Below are 14,643 nucleotides of genomic sequence, written 5' to 3'. Positions count from 1 at the left end.
TTTAAATAATCTTTTGCTGAGTCTATCACTGTCCATTCTATAGATTGGCCATCGAATTTCGGGCGTCTCTTGCGAACGGCATCAGTGAAGCTGTCAGGTAATGAGTAGAGGTCCGCCGTTCTCCTCTTAATCCACATTCCATTTTCTCTCATGGGACCATAAATTTTCCGGAGAATTTTCCTTTCTTGCTTTTCAAATTCTATAATTTTAGAGTTATCTCCAAGGGATATGGTTTCTGAGGCGTATAAAACTTCCAGAAAAAACTTTCTTGTAATGTCGTAATTTGCATTACGCGATATGACTCTCTTGTTGCAATAATTCCACGTTGTTCTGTGCGCCTTGTGGAGTTTAGTGGCTCTTTTCATGTTGGCCCTACTGTCTAGTCCCGATGGTTGTATGATTTATCCAAGGTATTTGATCATTATTATAGAAGTGGAAGGTAAAAGCGTCCACTCTCCGTAACCTTGGTACTGAACGCGATAGAGTGGTTAGTTCCATGCCTGGCCACCATTTCCCCTAGGAATTAATCTGGTAGTCACTTTTGTAGCAAAACCAGTGAAGCCGAACATACTATAGCAGTTGGCCTTTCAGCCCCATACGTTCTACTAATAAGTGTTCCACAAGCACTAGTGATGAATGGGATGCCTAACTGAGGTTTTAAAAAGGAGCGCTACAATGTGCTGTATTTCGAATGTGAAATAAATATTTTACTACACACTTTCTGTAACAGGGTGAATATGTAAACACGCCAAAGATGCAGAAAATACAGTTTAATAACTCATTAATTTATACACGTGCATACATTCGCCTGAGATACGTCTGTAATATACGGTACTATGACCATGTAACGCCTCCATACAACCACTCCTCTTGACCCCGACTAGAAACCCGTCTCACTGAGCATATCCTGTGTCATCTGCATTAAATCATGAATTCCTCACAGCCATTTTACCTTACGTTTACTTCAAATGCCTCTCATCCAATCACAGTCTTAACACTAGATCTACAAATAATTCTATCCTTGCTTTACCTACCCATAGAACTGCTATTTACAATAATTCATTCACAGTAATAGCCTGCCGTAAGTGAAACCTCCTTCCCGAAAGCATCAGAGAGTTAAGCGCTATTCTCATTTTCATAGAAGCACCTTTGAGACATTTTATGCACCAGTAATTATCATATGTACCGAGCTCGATAGCTGCAGCCGCTTAAGTGCGGTCAGTATCCAGTAATCGGGAGATAGTGGGTTCGAACCCTACTGTCAGCAGCCCTGAATATGGTTTCTCGTGGTTTCCCATTTCCACACCACGCAAATTCTGGGACAGTATCTTAATTAAGACCACAGCCTCTTCCTTCCCACTCCTAGCCCTCTCATATCCCATCGTCGCCATAAGACCTATCTATGTCGGTGCGACTTAAATCAACTTGTAAAAACCTGGATCACATGTAAACTTTATGCTGCTACTCACAAACATATATTGTCATGTATGCTCTGGTAGAAGATTAGTTTTAAACTCTTATTCGTTTTATTTCTCAAATATTACTAAATTTAATCCAGTAGGCCTACCTCTTTTTTTACATGTAGGATATTAATTTTAAGAATGATTCCTTTTATTATATCAAATTTATTTCATCTTAATTTAATCTCAGCACTAATCATTCTTGTATTATTAATTTAATTTGTACTTAATCTAATTAGTGCAATGTAATACGTATATTTCAGTGCCTGGATAGATGGAAGAGAAGGTCTGAAGGCCTTACTCTTGCCAGGCAAAATAAAACATTACTACTGCTGCTGCTTCTGCTACTACTACTACTACTACTACTACTACTACTACATTCCACTCTATCAAAAAGTTGCTTATATGTGGTATGTGACTTGAACCATTCATTAGCTCTCGACTGCAACCGTGTGCGGCGAAATATGTGTATAGAAGCCATGCGAATATTTAGAAATTCCTGTGCAAACCGTCTGCGAGCTTCGGCTACATTAGATCAGATTCTCCATAGATTAAAATGCCTGTGTATTCGTTGTTGTTGAACACACCAGCCACTGTTGATATGTTCAGAGCAACGTAATGCTGCTCTAGCAAATACTAGCCTACTAGTGAGCGTTCGAATACGAGGCTTACTGACGCAAGGGGGACGCATTTGATGGACAGCGCTAAGGAGCAGGCAGTGTTGTTATCTCTTCATAATCTGACGAAATAACCTGTTGGTAATAGTACCCCTATGAAAATCAGTTTTAGGCATCCCGTTCAACAATAATGCATGTGGGACACTTACCGGTAGTATAGCTAGCATGAGCTAGCATAAGTAGCTCTCCAGCTCTTGCTTTCTTTAAAATTTTATATCGTAGTAGGAAATCGAACACATACCCTTCCAGGTGAACCGAGAACGTCTTTATCTTCTCGGTTAGACATCCCCTTTGAAACTGTTACACGAGATATAAGTCGATCCTGAAACCTCTACCCCACATTACGGAGCTGAAGAGAAGTCTCTTATATCAAATGAGAGAATTGGCTACGCGGTTTGCGTCGCATAGCTGTGAGTTTGTATTTGGAAGGTGGTGGGTTGAATCCTGGCTTCAGCAGCTCTGAAAATGGTTTTTCATGGTTTCCCATTTTTACATCAAGCAAGTGCTGACTGGCATTGTACGTTAAGGCCACACACAACTACTACCTTCTCAATCCTAGTCGTTTCCCCTCATTGCGTCGCTGAAAATCTGCGATGCGTTAGTGTGTCGTTAAAATGTTTTCGAAACTCTGTTATATTAACAACTTGTGTTTCTTCCCATCCTTATAACAGAAGCATTTCCAGTATACTGGAATGATTCTCCGATTCTTACAATAGTATCTACCACTTATATGCTGTAATTTAGAATTATATTGTTATTATTATTTATTTCACGTCAAAAGCATGTGAGAACGTATTTTTACAAGTTGCTTTACGTCGCACCGACACAGATCTTATGGCAACGATCGGATAGGAAAGGGCTATGAGTGGGAAGGAAGTGGCCGTGTCCTTAATTAAGGTACAGCCCCAACATTTGCCTGGTGAAAAATAGGAATCCATAGAAAACCACATTTAGGGCTGCCGACAGTGGGATTCGAACCTACTACCTCTTGAATGCAGTATTGCGTGCCCTAACCGCATGGCCAACTCACGCTAGGTGTTTAAGAAACGTAAAAACTTAGCTTGCATCTAACTGGACAGAAAATAAGAGTTATGAAACAAAGCACGTGACTCAGACGATAATTAATGTATATAACTACTCACCTTGACTTTACGCCTGCATTCGTCCTGGCGGAAATAAATTTGTCACGCCGAAAGCCGAGGCAATTAATAATTACGGTGGCTCAGCTATGGAAAAAGCGATGGTAAGATTATAACGACGGATATCAACATGCAATTCTCCTGCAAGAAAATCTACCAGCGTGTTAAGCGTATTCAGTACATACAACATACACCGAAGAGCTGTTAAAAACAAAACAAAAGTCAACAGCTTAACCCATAAACTTCCGATTTCGCATCGGATGCTCTTACCAACGCGAAACTGGATCACTTGTGCCTATCGTTAACGAGGATAGTGCGCGAGTAATAGTAGTTCCAGGAGAAATGATACTTGGCTGTTCAAGATCTGTATTCTTCTTGGCATTACACATGGCACCCATTTGCAAGCCACTTTTTCAACAACTCTTGTATGTTTCTTCTTTACTATAACAATATACGTTTCTATTCATCTTCTTATTCAATAAATATTCACATATCCCTAAGAGGGTTAAAAGGTCATATCAAAAAATTCGTACATGTTTCAACCCTATTTTGGGGCCATCTTCAGTGAAAAAATTCAGTTTTAAAACTTTAAAAAGGTACAATTGTTACAATTTTATTTTATGTTTTGTTTACATAGACAGTGAAAAAATAATTGAGCATTTCGCATTGTGCTACACCAAAACATAGTGCATCGAGATCTTGTACAATGTGCTAAAATTCAATTCAAAGAGAATTCAATGGCCATACATGTCAAACGATCGAACATTAATTTTTTCAACCACGCTTTTAGTATAATAAGCCCAATGAATTTTTCATTGTGATTTTAAATATTTTAACTAGACATAAAATCAAATTGTAACACTTGTACCTTTGTAAAGTTTTAAAGCTGAAAGATTTTTTCGCTGAAGATGACCCATAAATAGCGTTGAAACACGTATGAATTTTTGACATGGCCTTTTAATCCATTTAGGGAGGAGTGAATATGTATTGAATAGGAGCATGAATAAAAACATATATTGTTATGATTCATCATTGTCAATGCGGAATGAAGCTAATATAATGCAATGTTTCCTCTTTTACTTAGCAGTACCACCACACACTACTTCCATACGTACAACAAGCAAACACGAATGGATCAGCCAGTAGCAGGCAGTCTGATGAGCGGCTCTTCTGCACACCATTCTCTGGCTTAGAATTGTAATCTTTCTACATAAAGTTGTCAGTTTCACTGTTAGTAATGTTGTGCCATTTGTTAAAGAATGGGAAGTGGAAGTTTGCCCAATAAATCACCTTAATCGCTCATTAACTCAGTAGATGTACACTTGTTAACGTTCGATATACTTTTGTCATTAGTAATATTGTCATTTAAACTAAATGGAGATAAGTGACTAAATTAATGAAATAGTAAGTTGTAATATTAAATCCAATTTCTGTACTTTTATAATTATCTCTTTACTAAGACTACTTTGTAAATTTCTCTCTCTTACTCTCATTTCCTTTTCTTCATGCCTTTCTTTCTTTCTTTCTTTCTTTCTTTCTTTCTTTCTTTCTTTCTTTCTTCTTAAATTCGAATATGTGCCATAACTTGTCCTAACAAAACACACGAATCACAGACCTCAAACTAACTTTCTAATAAGCATGAAAATACTAGCAATGCATTTTTTAATTTATTGTTCTTTCTTTTTTCTTTCTCCCTTTCCTTCTGTCTTATTCCTTGCATTCAAAAATCAGCAAACATTCGTGCTTTTTATAAATGGTATAAGACTTTACATATCAGAGCACTCGGATCGCAGACCTCAAACTACTGTAACTTTCTGATGAACACACTTTAATTAACAGTGACACATTTGTTACGAAGTACATTACACCTACCGATGTATGGGATGTGTGATTATACGGTAAATACAAGAAAAAATACCCTACTCATCAACATTGTAATTGCCTACACATTATTTCAAACATTGATTGAAGGTATGGAGTCAAGAAAATGCTTAACAAATATAAATTGTAACTGTAACAGTAGCATGGCATCTTCCTAGTTGGAGGCAACCCTTCTAACGCCTGAAAGTATTGAATTCTCACGGGGACAGGCTGAAGTGAATAATCTTTACTTATAATAAAAATCTTCCGGGCTATTATGCCAGTCGCCAGCGGGATACAGGAGAGCGTATCGACACGACGCCAAAGAAGATGACTACCGCAGGAGCAGTCGAAACGTCTGGAAGAAACGAGAGGAGTGGACCACGGCATAATAGCCCGGAAGATTTTTATTATATTGACACCGGCCGTGAAAGCCTTCATACTTTAATGATCTTTACTTAGATTTCATGTTCATTAAAGGAGGTCACTACTAGTGTTTTTGAGTGACAAAGGGACTTAGATTGTGTACAACGTAGTAGAGTATTACTTTTGTTTAGGGGTTGGCACAAGGATTACTTGAGAAATTTGTTTCTAAGTTGCCACTACTGCCTCTTCATTTCAAACTATCCAATCACCGCCCAGCTAGTCCCTATATAAGCTACAAACTTGAGCCCTGTCCGGCTCCATGGCTAAATGGTTAGCGTGCTGGCCTTTGGCCACAGGAGTCCCGGGTTCGATTCCCGGCAGGGTCGGGAATTTTAACCATAATTGGTTAATATCGCTGTCACGGGGCTGGGTGTATGTGTCGTCTTCATCATCATTTCATCCTCATCACGACGCACAGGTTGCCTACGGGTGTCAATTCAAAAGACCTGCATCTGGCGAGCCGAACTTGTCCTTGGACACTCCCGACACTAAAAGCTATACGCCATTTCATTTCACTTGAGCCCTGTATATCTATCTGGATCTGGAAGTGTGCGGCGTTAAGTGAGGTTCTCCTCCCGTGAGAGAGCGGACTGGCTGGGGCAGCAATAAGGTAGGCAGCTATTTGACCTAAAAGGTGAACTTACCTGCGTGTGGCAATGTGAAGATATCTGTGTTTCCCTCTAACATGAAACAGTTAAGGCGTGCTGCTATTACCTTGTTTTTTAATGTACAGTACCGAGCGAGTTGGCCGTGTGGTTAGGGTCGGCAGCTGTGAGCTTGCATTCTCGAGATAGTAGTTTCGAATCCCACCGTCGACAGCCCTGAAGATAATTTTCCTTGCTTATTTGGCGCGAATTTCAGTGTTCTGACTGTTCCTTCACGATCCATGCAGCTTTGCCCTGGCCGTAACTACATACAGTACGTCCGGTACAGGCACTTTCCCGCTAATGCGGTGCATGCCATGTTGCCTCACGAAGTTCCCTCTTCCGCGCAGTTACAGTTCCATGTGCCGTGTGCCGGCACGGTGTACGGAAACACTCTACCTCAAGCTCCTAATTCTTCAAAACAACTGACTGTTCCGGTCTCCCCAACCCTACTGGAGATTAGGCCTTTTCTTAAACTCTAAAGATTCTATCCTGCGTTCTGGTCTCTGACTTTCTTTCTGATATTAATCACCACGTAGTACGGCTTATCCTCTGAGTCACAAGGCCTTCTGCCCCATTAGGTTTCATGACAAGTCTTTTCACGAGATTGCTTGAGTGCGTTCAGCATCGCTTTCCATTTTTTCTCAGCCTTTCTATTTATCTTTAGTTTTCCATTTTCTTGGCCGTTTAGTATGAGTTTCGGCTCCTACTTCCCGGATCCTTCCGATCCATACATTGGGTGTTTCTCCACCTATCAGCGAGTATCACGTGGTATAAAAGCTAGTGAGACTTTTAGTGAAATAATGGGTGCTCTGGTGTGAGTTCTCGGCCCATTCATACGTTGAAAATTGAAATTGTGGTTCAGGTTTCGAGACACTTCCGACATGTCACTGCTTAAGGTTGAGGGTTCAATTCCACTCTGTTATGTTACTACAGGAGGTCGTTCGGGATCTCTGGTGTCGAGTTTGAATGCCACTGGCAGCGCTGTTACGATCTTTTGAAATCCTTACTAATATGCGTAGAAACTAAAATCCTACTCACGTTTCATGGGATGTTCTGGTTTTGGAAACTGTTCCTTGCATTTATCCAAAGCAGCCTTTACTTTCTCCGGTTCTACCCTGGGTACATTGCAGCATCTCTGAAACATAATCATTCCATGTAATTATATTACCACATTAAAATAATTGTAAACAATATTGACTATTTGGAATCAATGACCTACGGTTAGATGTTAAGTCACTTAAAATATAAAAAATCGTCACCGCTTTATCCAGTAAAAACATACCTCTTTCCAGTTATTGGTATAGAAACTTCACCCACGATTAGAGAAAAATAAATAAAGAGTAATCTCCAGAGAAGTATCTAGAGGTTGTTTCTCTAAATGATGACTAACGCTTAAGAATTAACAGAATATCATAGCCGAAATATAAACATAATTATTTAATTTTGTGAGTCGTCCCTACGTGAATTTACTAACCGATATTTTTATAATAAAGCTTTCTTTCGTCTTTGACGATTATACAGCTAATATGAAAATTAATACTCCTGTCTAGAGCCTTGATGCCAGTAAATGAAATAAACGAGGAGAGAGAAATGAAAAACCGAGCAAGTTGTCGCACGGCTTGGGTCAGCTTGCATTCGGCAAATGGTGGGTTCGAACCCCACTATCGGCAGCCTTGAAGATGTTTTTTTCTGTGGTTTCCCATTTTCACACCAGGCAAATGCCGGTGCTGTACCTTAATTAAGGCCACGGTCGCTTTCTTCCCACTCCTAGCCCTTCCATGTCCCATTGTTGCCATAAGACCTATCTGTGTCGGCGCGACGTAAAGCAAATCATAAAAGAAAAAAAAGATAATTGAAAGATTTGAACTTATATTGAAATCTCGCTTTAAATATATATCTTTGACTATTCTGCATTCACATGACCTGCTTTAGCTTTGATTTGGTATTTTATGCCAAATGCCATTATTTATATTAACACAAACAACAAATATAGTTACTCCCTTCACGTGTACCGCATTATGAAAATGATAACATAATTATCTGAAAATTTGGAGTTATTATGGAACTGAATACTCCTATCACCGCTGGGCTGAGTGGCTCAGGCGGTTGAGGCGCTGGCCTTCTGACCCCAACTTAGCAGGTTTGATCCTGGCTCAGTCCGGTGATATTTGAAGGTGCTCAAATACGTCAGTCTCGTGTCCGTAGATTTATTGGAATGTAAAAGGACTCCTGCGGGACGAAATTGCGGCACCTTGGCGTCTCCGAAAACCGTAAAAGTAGTTAGTGGGACGTGAAGCCAGTAACATTATTATTATTATTATTATTATTATTATTATTATTATTATTATTATTATTATTATTATTATTATTATCCCCTAGTTCCGGGTCACCTGGGACTGGGAAGAGAGCCTTCATTTATCGCAATCCATTTTTGTACATGCCTTTGATTTTCTTTGATACATTTTTTAAATCTATAACTACACTAAATTATACTTAAACACAATAGTGTTTATTATTTTTCCATTATTTTTTTCCTTTTTCGCTAGATGTTATACAATGTTATATATTTTAGGACAAGCATGTATCATACCCTCCATTGGTTAAGTAAGTGCTTACTTTATTTTCTCTAATTTTCTTTTGCCACATAATTTTTAGAATACAGAAGAAATTTGTTGTTCTTCCCGGTGAAATCTACTCTTCATTTAATAATTTTATAATTGTATGAAATTCTTTCTCTCTTTCTACTTTTGCTCTATATTGACCACCCAGATATTTACCCTAATTCAGAGGTGCTCATGGCTGGGCATTACAATCCGCGGGCGCACAGCTCTGTAGGCGGGCGGGCAGGCAAGCAGTGAGCGTATGAGTGACGCTGTGGTTACGTCACAGGCTTTGAAGTTTGGGCGAAGTTCTCCCCGTCACTCTCCATCACTGCGGCGATACCCGAGTTTGAAATGGTGGCAAAAAATAATGAAAGAAAGAAAGAAAGAGGACAGAAATCCTCGTCATTTTCAATTTACTTTGTAGAAAATGGCGTTTAAGTTCATTACAGTGTACTACGTATTTCGACCGGATTCAGTAATGAATTAGGCCTACACCCTCAAGTTTTTTGTAATGTACGTAACGAATTACAACTTCCACTATTAAATTTTAACAGGTTCTTTAGAAACATATCTGCTATAATACGGAGTTAAGGTGGATAAGCTGTGGTTTGTAGTTGTTTGGGTTTAAAATATCTGATAAACTCACCTACGATCGAATGATGTTTGATACATTTACATTATAACTGTATTTTAATCCTGGATATTAAATATCTATGTACTCACTCGTGATGATACTCCCTCACAATTTAGAGGCTAGCTTTTATCATCGGAGGCCTGATAATTTGTAAATACTATTTGAGAAATTCAATGAACAGGAAAAGTCACACAACACTGCAACATGTGCAAAATCAAGCAGTAAACTTGTTGAATTATGTAAATATATAACATTTTGTTGAATGAATAACAGGAATTTTACTTTACTAAATGGAAATACTGCCATTCCCATCCAAGGAATTGTAAATCGTAGCTTGTAGACTTACACCCTTTAGGTGGGGTGGGACGGGCCTACCCCCAAAGAAAGATGGAGATATATGTGGGATGAGGAATGACAGAGAAGGGGAACAGGACGAGAGCGGTTCCAGCCCCAAGTGGCCGGACGCAAATGGAATGGTGAGAGAGCTGTACTGTAATCTGGTAGAGGTAGCGGGGGTCCTCTTTTGGACCCCGTGGGTAGGGCCGGTCGTGCCATCACAGGGAAGGTGGCCTTTCTCTCACCAGGAGTGATGGCGCGGCCGGACAATAGTAGTGGGTAGCTAGTTTATATTATAATTAAAATTAAATGTTTAAATATTGAAAGAGTTAGCACCACTAGTAGGTTAATTAATATTAAATGTAGTAATATAGAAATTGTTGTATGAAATAAGCTAAGGAAGGGGAAGATACATGTTGTCCTAGACTATATAATATTATTAACGTCTAGGACAAAATAAATTATATTTAATATAGTAATAGTCAAATGACTGTGAGGAGGAAATGTAAGTCATGTAACAAACTTGATGAATTGCAATAAACGAATGCTCTCTTCCAAGTGTCCGGTGATCCGGAACTGGGAGACAGGAGTATTCTATTATATTCTACTTACACCCTGTACCTTTGTAAATTGTAACACACCGTGCGTGTAGAGGCGCGCGGCTGTGAGCTTGCATCCGGGAGATAGTAGGTTCGAATCCCACTATCGGCAGCCCTGAAGATGGTTTTCCGTGGTTTCCCATTTTCACACTAGGCAAATGCTGGGGCTGTACCTTAATTAAGGCCACGGCCGCTTCCTTCAACTCCTAGGCCTTTCCTATCCCATCGTCGCCATAAGACCTATCTGTGTCGGTGCGACGTAAAGCCCCTAGCAAAAAAAAATTGTAACACAAAAATGATAACGTGTTTGTTTTCTTCAATTGTATGAATATAAGAAAATAAAACTAGTTGTTTATATCGGGCGCAGTGTAAAGCGAAACCGGAATATCTTGAAAAGGTCGGTTTCCTTGCATTTCGCTGAGTAGTGAAGGAGAACTTCGTATCACAATCGAACCTCAAAGTTTCCTTCCCTGCAAAGTGTGTTCACTCTCTGGCTTTACTGTGATGTGTGCTTGCTACGTAAGCTGTCCGCAATTACGTCACGCCAGCCCCGCCGCACTGGGCTAGCCTCAACGGGCGCCCTACTGAGCACCTCTGCTTTCAGTTAATCAGTTTCCCTACGTATTCTCAATAGATGAGACTCTTCCATTCATACTCCGCAGAGTAAGCAATGATTTTCGTCATGTTCTCTCTTAAACCCTTATTCTTATATATACTCATTAACCACCACATCACCCGTCTTACTTCTATATTCGTAATGCTTTCTTTCTTCCTTTCTAGATAACTGTTGGATTATTTCGCGGAATTCTAATAATGTTATTTTTGTCTTACATTTTGCCATGATCATTTGCTTCTCAATATCATCCGAGAAACTGTTTCTTGATTTTTTCAGAAAATATCAGGAAATTATTTCTCCTCATCTGAAAGCAGGAACAAGCACATTTCATATATTTGCAGCGTTTAGCAAGTTCTCTGCTCAGTACAACTTTCCTACTAACTCCACCATTCTTTACCATGCACACCTTCACAGCATCGGAAATTTAAATCATTTAGTCCGCTTCGAGGAATCGTACTGTACCATCCAATTAATGCAGAACCGCAGCTTAGGCTAGGCTGAGGCAATACGAGAGTAAGCTAGAGTGACTGCTTGATCAATTCTAATGCACTTTAAAACTACTCACCGACGCGTTTTAACGTAATTAATTTCGTAGCCCTTTGTACGGAACAAAAAAAAATTCCGTTTGATAAGAAAGACTGCTAAGAGATCTCTTAGCAGAATTTTTCAGGCGTGGTCCAATGTCTTCAAGATTTTCTTCTGTTAGCAATCCGCGTCGTCTTCTTCGCGTCTTAAAATTAATATTTCCCGTTTCACGAAATGTATTAACTAATCTATGAACCGTCTTGGAACTCAAACACTTGAGAAATAATCTCCTAACGAGACAAGCGGATTCTGTACGGACATGAGAATCGTAAATAAACACTCGACGTGGAATAGAATATTTAGGCCTATAATATTATTTTAATGTATTCTCATTTCGCTTTGCACACAGGTGTTTCTCACACTGAGACACGAAACAAACTGCGTTGCGACAGAAATCCAGAACCGGTAGTCCCCGCAGACTCCCCTCCCTTCCCGCGCAGTTTAGTCACTCCCAGCCACCACTCTGGTTCCAAGATAACAGGATGAACCAGTATTTACTCCTGTGAAGATTCACTTCCTCTGTGGACATCGGACTCTGCGAACTCGCAAATGCTCAGAATGTGCGTTAATGATAATCAGGGCTGTTATCTTAACAATAAAACCCCTTTTCCCCATTCCAGCGTCGCCAGAAACCTTCAAAAGTAACACTAACAGTAAGTATTTGACTGACCATGACTAATTTAAAATTTCTGATAGAATCCTTAAATTGGATTAAATAATTCTTCGGACCTGGTTTATTTATTAAAGCCCTGCATGGCTTCTTCCTTCTCCCCTACCGCCCAGATTTATGCTAAGAGGTTTGAATTACTGAGAGAAATTACCTATGTTCATCCCCAAATGAAGCAGTGTACTGAGACATACGACTCTCACTCCACCGGAATATGTCGTCAGTGACAGATACGACAGACAGTCAAAAAATAACGAGTGTACTCACAACTCTCTTCTCTTCGGAATGGGGACCTTTGTGGAAACCTAGAAGATCGGGCTCATCGCCGTTACCACTCCCTCTTCTAAAGCGGTGGTGGCTGAAAAGCTGCATCTCACTGTACACATCATCAGCATCAGAAGGGAACAGCGAATAGTCGCAAACCACACACTGTAACACACAAGGAACAGAAATGTTTAAGTAGGAAAAGGAAATATTACTATAATTAATTCCTGAAGCTCAGATTAATTCTTCTATATTTAGCAATTTTATGTACAGACGAACAATCAATAATTGATCTCTTGAGACGTGAAATAGAAGAAATTCCATGTTATTATTATTATTATTATTATTATTATTATTATTATTATTATTATTATTATTATTATTATTATTATTATTATTATTATTATTATTATTAGGCCACCGTGTTAATTATTGTCTTCAGAGTGCGACCCTCTATGAGTATATTAAGTCCTCTACAACCATGTCTTATTTTGTAACTACTTGTAGCTCTTATTTCTACGTCTCTGGGTGCTTGATATGTTACACTTGTAACAAGTTCTTTCATTATACATCCTCTCTCCTTTTCTCCCAGCAGACATCACTTTAGTTTTGGAAATGCAAATTTTCATAAATATAGTGTGCGTGTGTATATATATTATTACATAGCATCACTGTCCGACTCGTTGGCTGAACGGTCAGCGTACTGGCCTTCGGTTCAGAGGGTCCCGGGTTCGATTCCCGTCCTGGACGGGGATTTTAACCTTAATTGGTTAATTCCAAAGGCACGGGGGCTGGGTGTATGTGTTGTCTTCATCATCATTTCATCCTCATCACGATGCGCAGGTCGCCTACAGGAGTCAAATAGAAAGACCTGGCAAGTCGGAGCCGTCCTGGGATATCCCGGCACTAAAAGCCATACGACATTTCATTTTTTATAGCATCACTTGCTCAATTTGAGGTTTCCCAAAAGAAAAATTATAGCCTAATTATTACCAACTAATATTGTATAATATTGTGAGTGGTCGTCTTGCCTCTATGCAGTGTTCATTGATTTCGAAAAAGCTTTTGATTCGATCAACAGAGAAGCTATGTGGAAGGAAGTGAAGCGGTATTGAGTGCCATCACAATTTACCAACCTCATTCAGGAAACATACCGTGATTATACATGCAGAGTCATACATGAGGGCCGTGTATCTGAGCCTATATATGTACGTTCAGGAGTAGGTCAAGGTTGTATCCTCTCGCCAACTGACTGGTGGTGATTGATGCGGTAATGCGGAATGTAACGCGAAATGTGAAACGTGGTATCCATTGGGGATTGGCTAATAAGTTAGAAGACCTAGACTTCGCTGACGATGTGTGTCTCCTGTCTGAGGCACATGGTGAAATGCAATCAAAGATTGAAGACTTGGTAAAAGAAGGAAAAAAGGTGGGACTAACGATCAACTCAAAGAAGACCGAGGCCCTAAGGATGAACACCAACAAACTAGACCCATTTGTCTTCAGTGATGAACCTATAGAGGATGTGGATAGTTTCATCTACTTGGGCAGTGTAGTTACCAAAGATGGAGGAGCAGTACAGGATGTTTCTCAACGTGTACAAAAAGCAAATGGTGCCTTTGTTCGGCTCTATCCGGTATGGAAGAACAACAAAATATCTATCAGGACCAAACTTCGCATCTTCCGATGTAATGTCAAGGCTGTTCTACTATATGGGTCCTAAACCTGAAAAGTGACTAAAGTTATTACCTCCAAGTTTCAGGCCTTTGTTAACCGCTTTTTAAGGAAGATTCTAAACATCTACTGGCCGGAAGTAATCTCCAATCATGAACTATGGAGAAGGACGGGTGAAACTGAGATGGCCATACAGATAAAGCGGCGGAAATGGAAATGGATAGGGCATACGTTGAGGAAAGGGAATGAAGCCATTGAGAGAGAGGCACTAGAATGGAACCCGCAGGATAAAAGGAGGAGAGGAAGGCCCAAACAAACGTGGCGAAGATCTGTACACATGGAGGCAATGGAAGAAGGCAAGACCTGGAGGGAGGTGAAGAGGTTGGCTGACAACAGGATCAGATGGAGATACTTTGTTGATGCCCTATGTTCCACAAGGAACAACAGGAATTAAGT

At 39.8% G+C, this 14,643-nt stretch overlaps 2 protein-coding genes across 2 annotated transcripts in view; one reads left to right on the top strand and one right to left on the bottom strand.

Moving 5' to 3' along the window:
• The window catches only part of LOC136872151 (cell adhesion molecule Dscam1), a 476,843-nt gene that overhangs the window by 118,821 nt on the left and 343,379 nt on the right, over nucleotides 1-14,643 (top strand). The window lies entirely within an intron of this gene.
• Nucleotides 1-14,643, bottom strand: part of LOC136872381 (general odorant-binding protein 67) — a 38,042-nt gene that overhangs the window by 18,246 nt on the left and 5,153 nt on the right. The window contains exons 2-3 of the mRNA XM_067146191.2: nucleotides 12,517-12,678; nucleotides 7,248-7,344 (exon numbers count right to left, since the gene is read on the bottom strand). Of these exons, the coding sequence (XP_067002292.1) occupies nucleotides 7,248-7,344; nucleotides 12,517-12,678 (259 nt within the window). The remainder of the gene's footprint in view (nucleotides 1-7,247; nucleotides 7,345-12,516; nucleotides 12,679-14,643) is intronic.

This window comes from Anabrus simplex, chromosome 4, assembly GCF_040414725.1.
Source record: "Anabrus simplex isolate iqAnaSimp1 chromosome 4, ASM4041472v1, whole genome shotgun sequence".
In the NCBI taxonomy this organism is placed as follows: domain Eukaryota; kingdom Metazoa; phylum Arthropoda; class Insecta; order Orthoptera; family Tettigoniidae; genus Anabrus; species Anabrus simplex.
The sequence above is the reverse complement of the archived record's forward strand: the minus strand, read 5'-3'. Positions and strand labels throughout refer to the sequence as shown.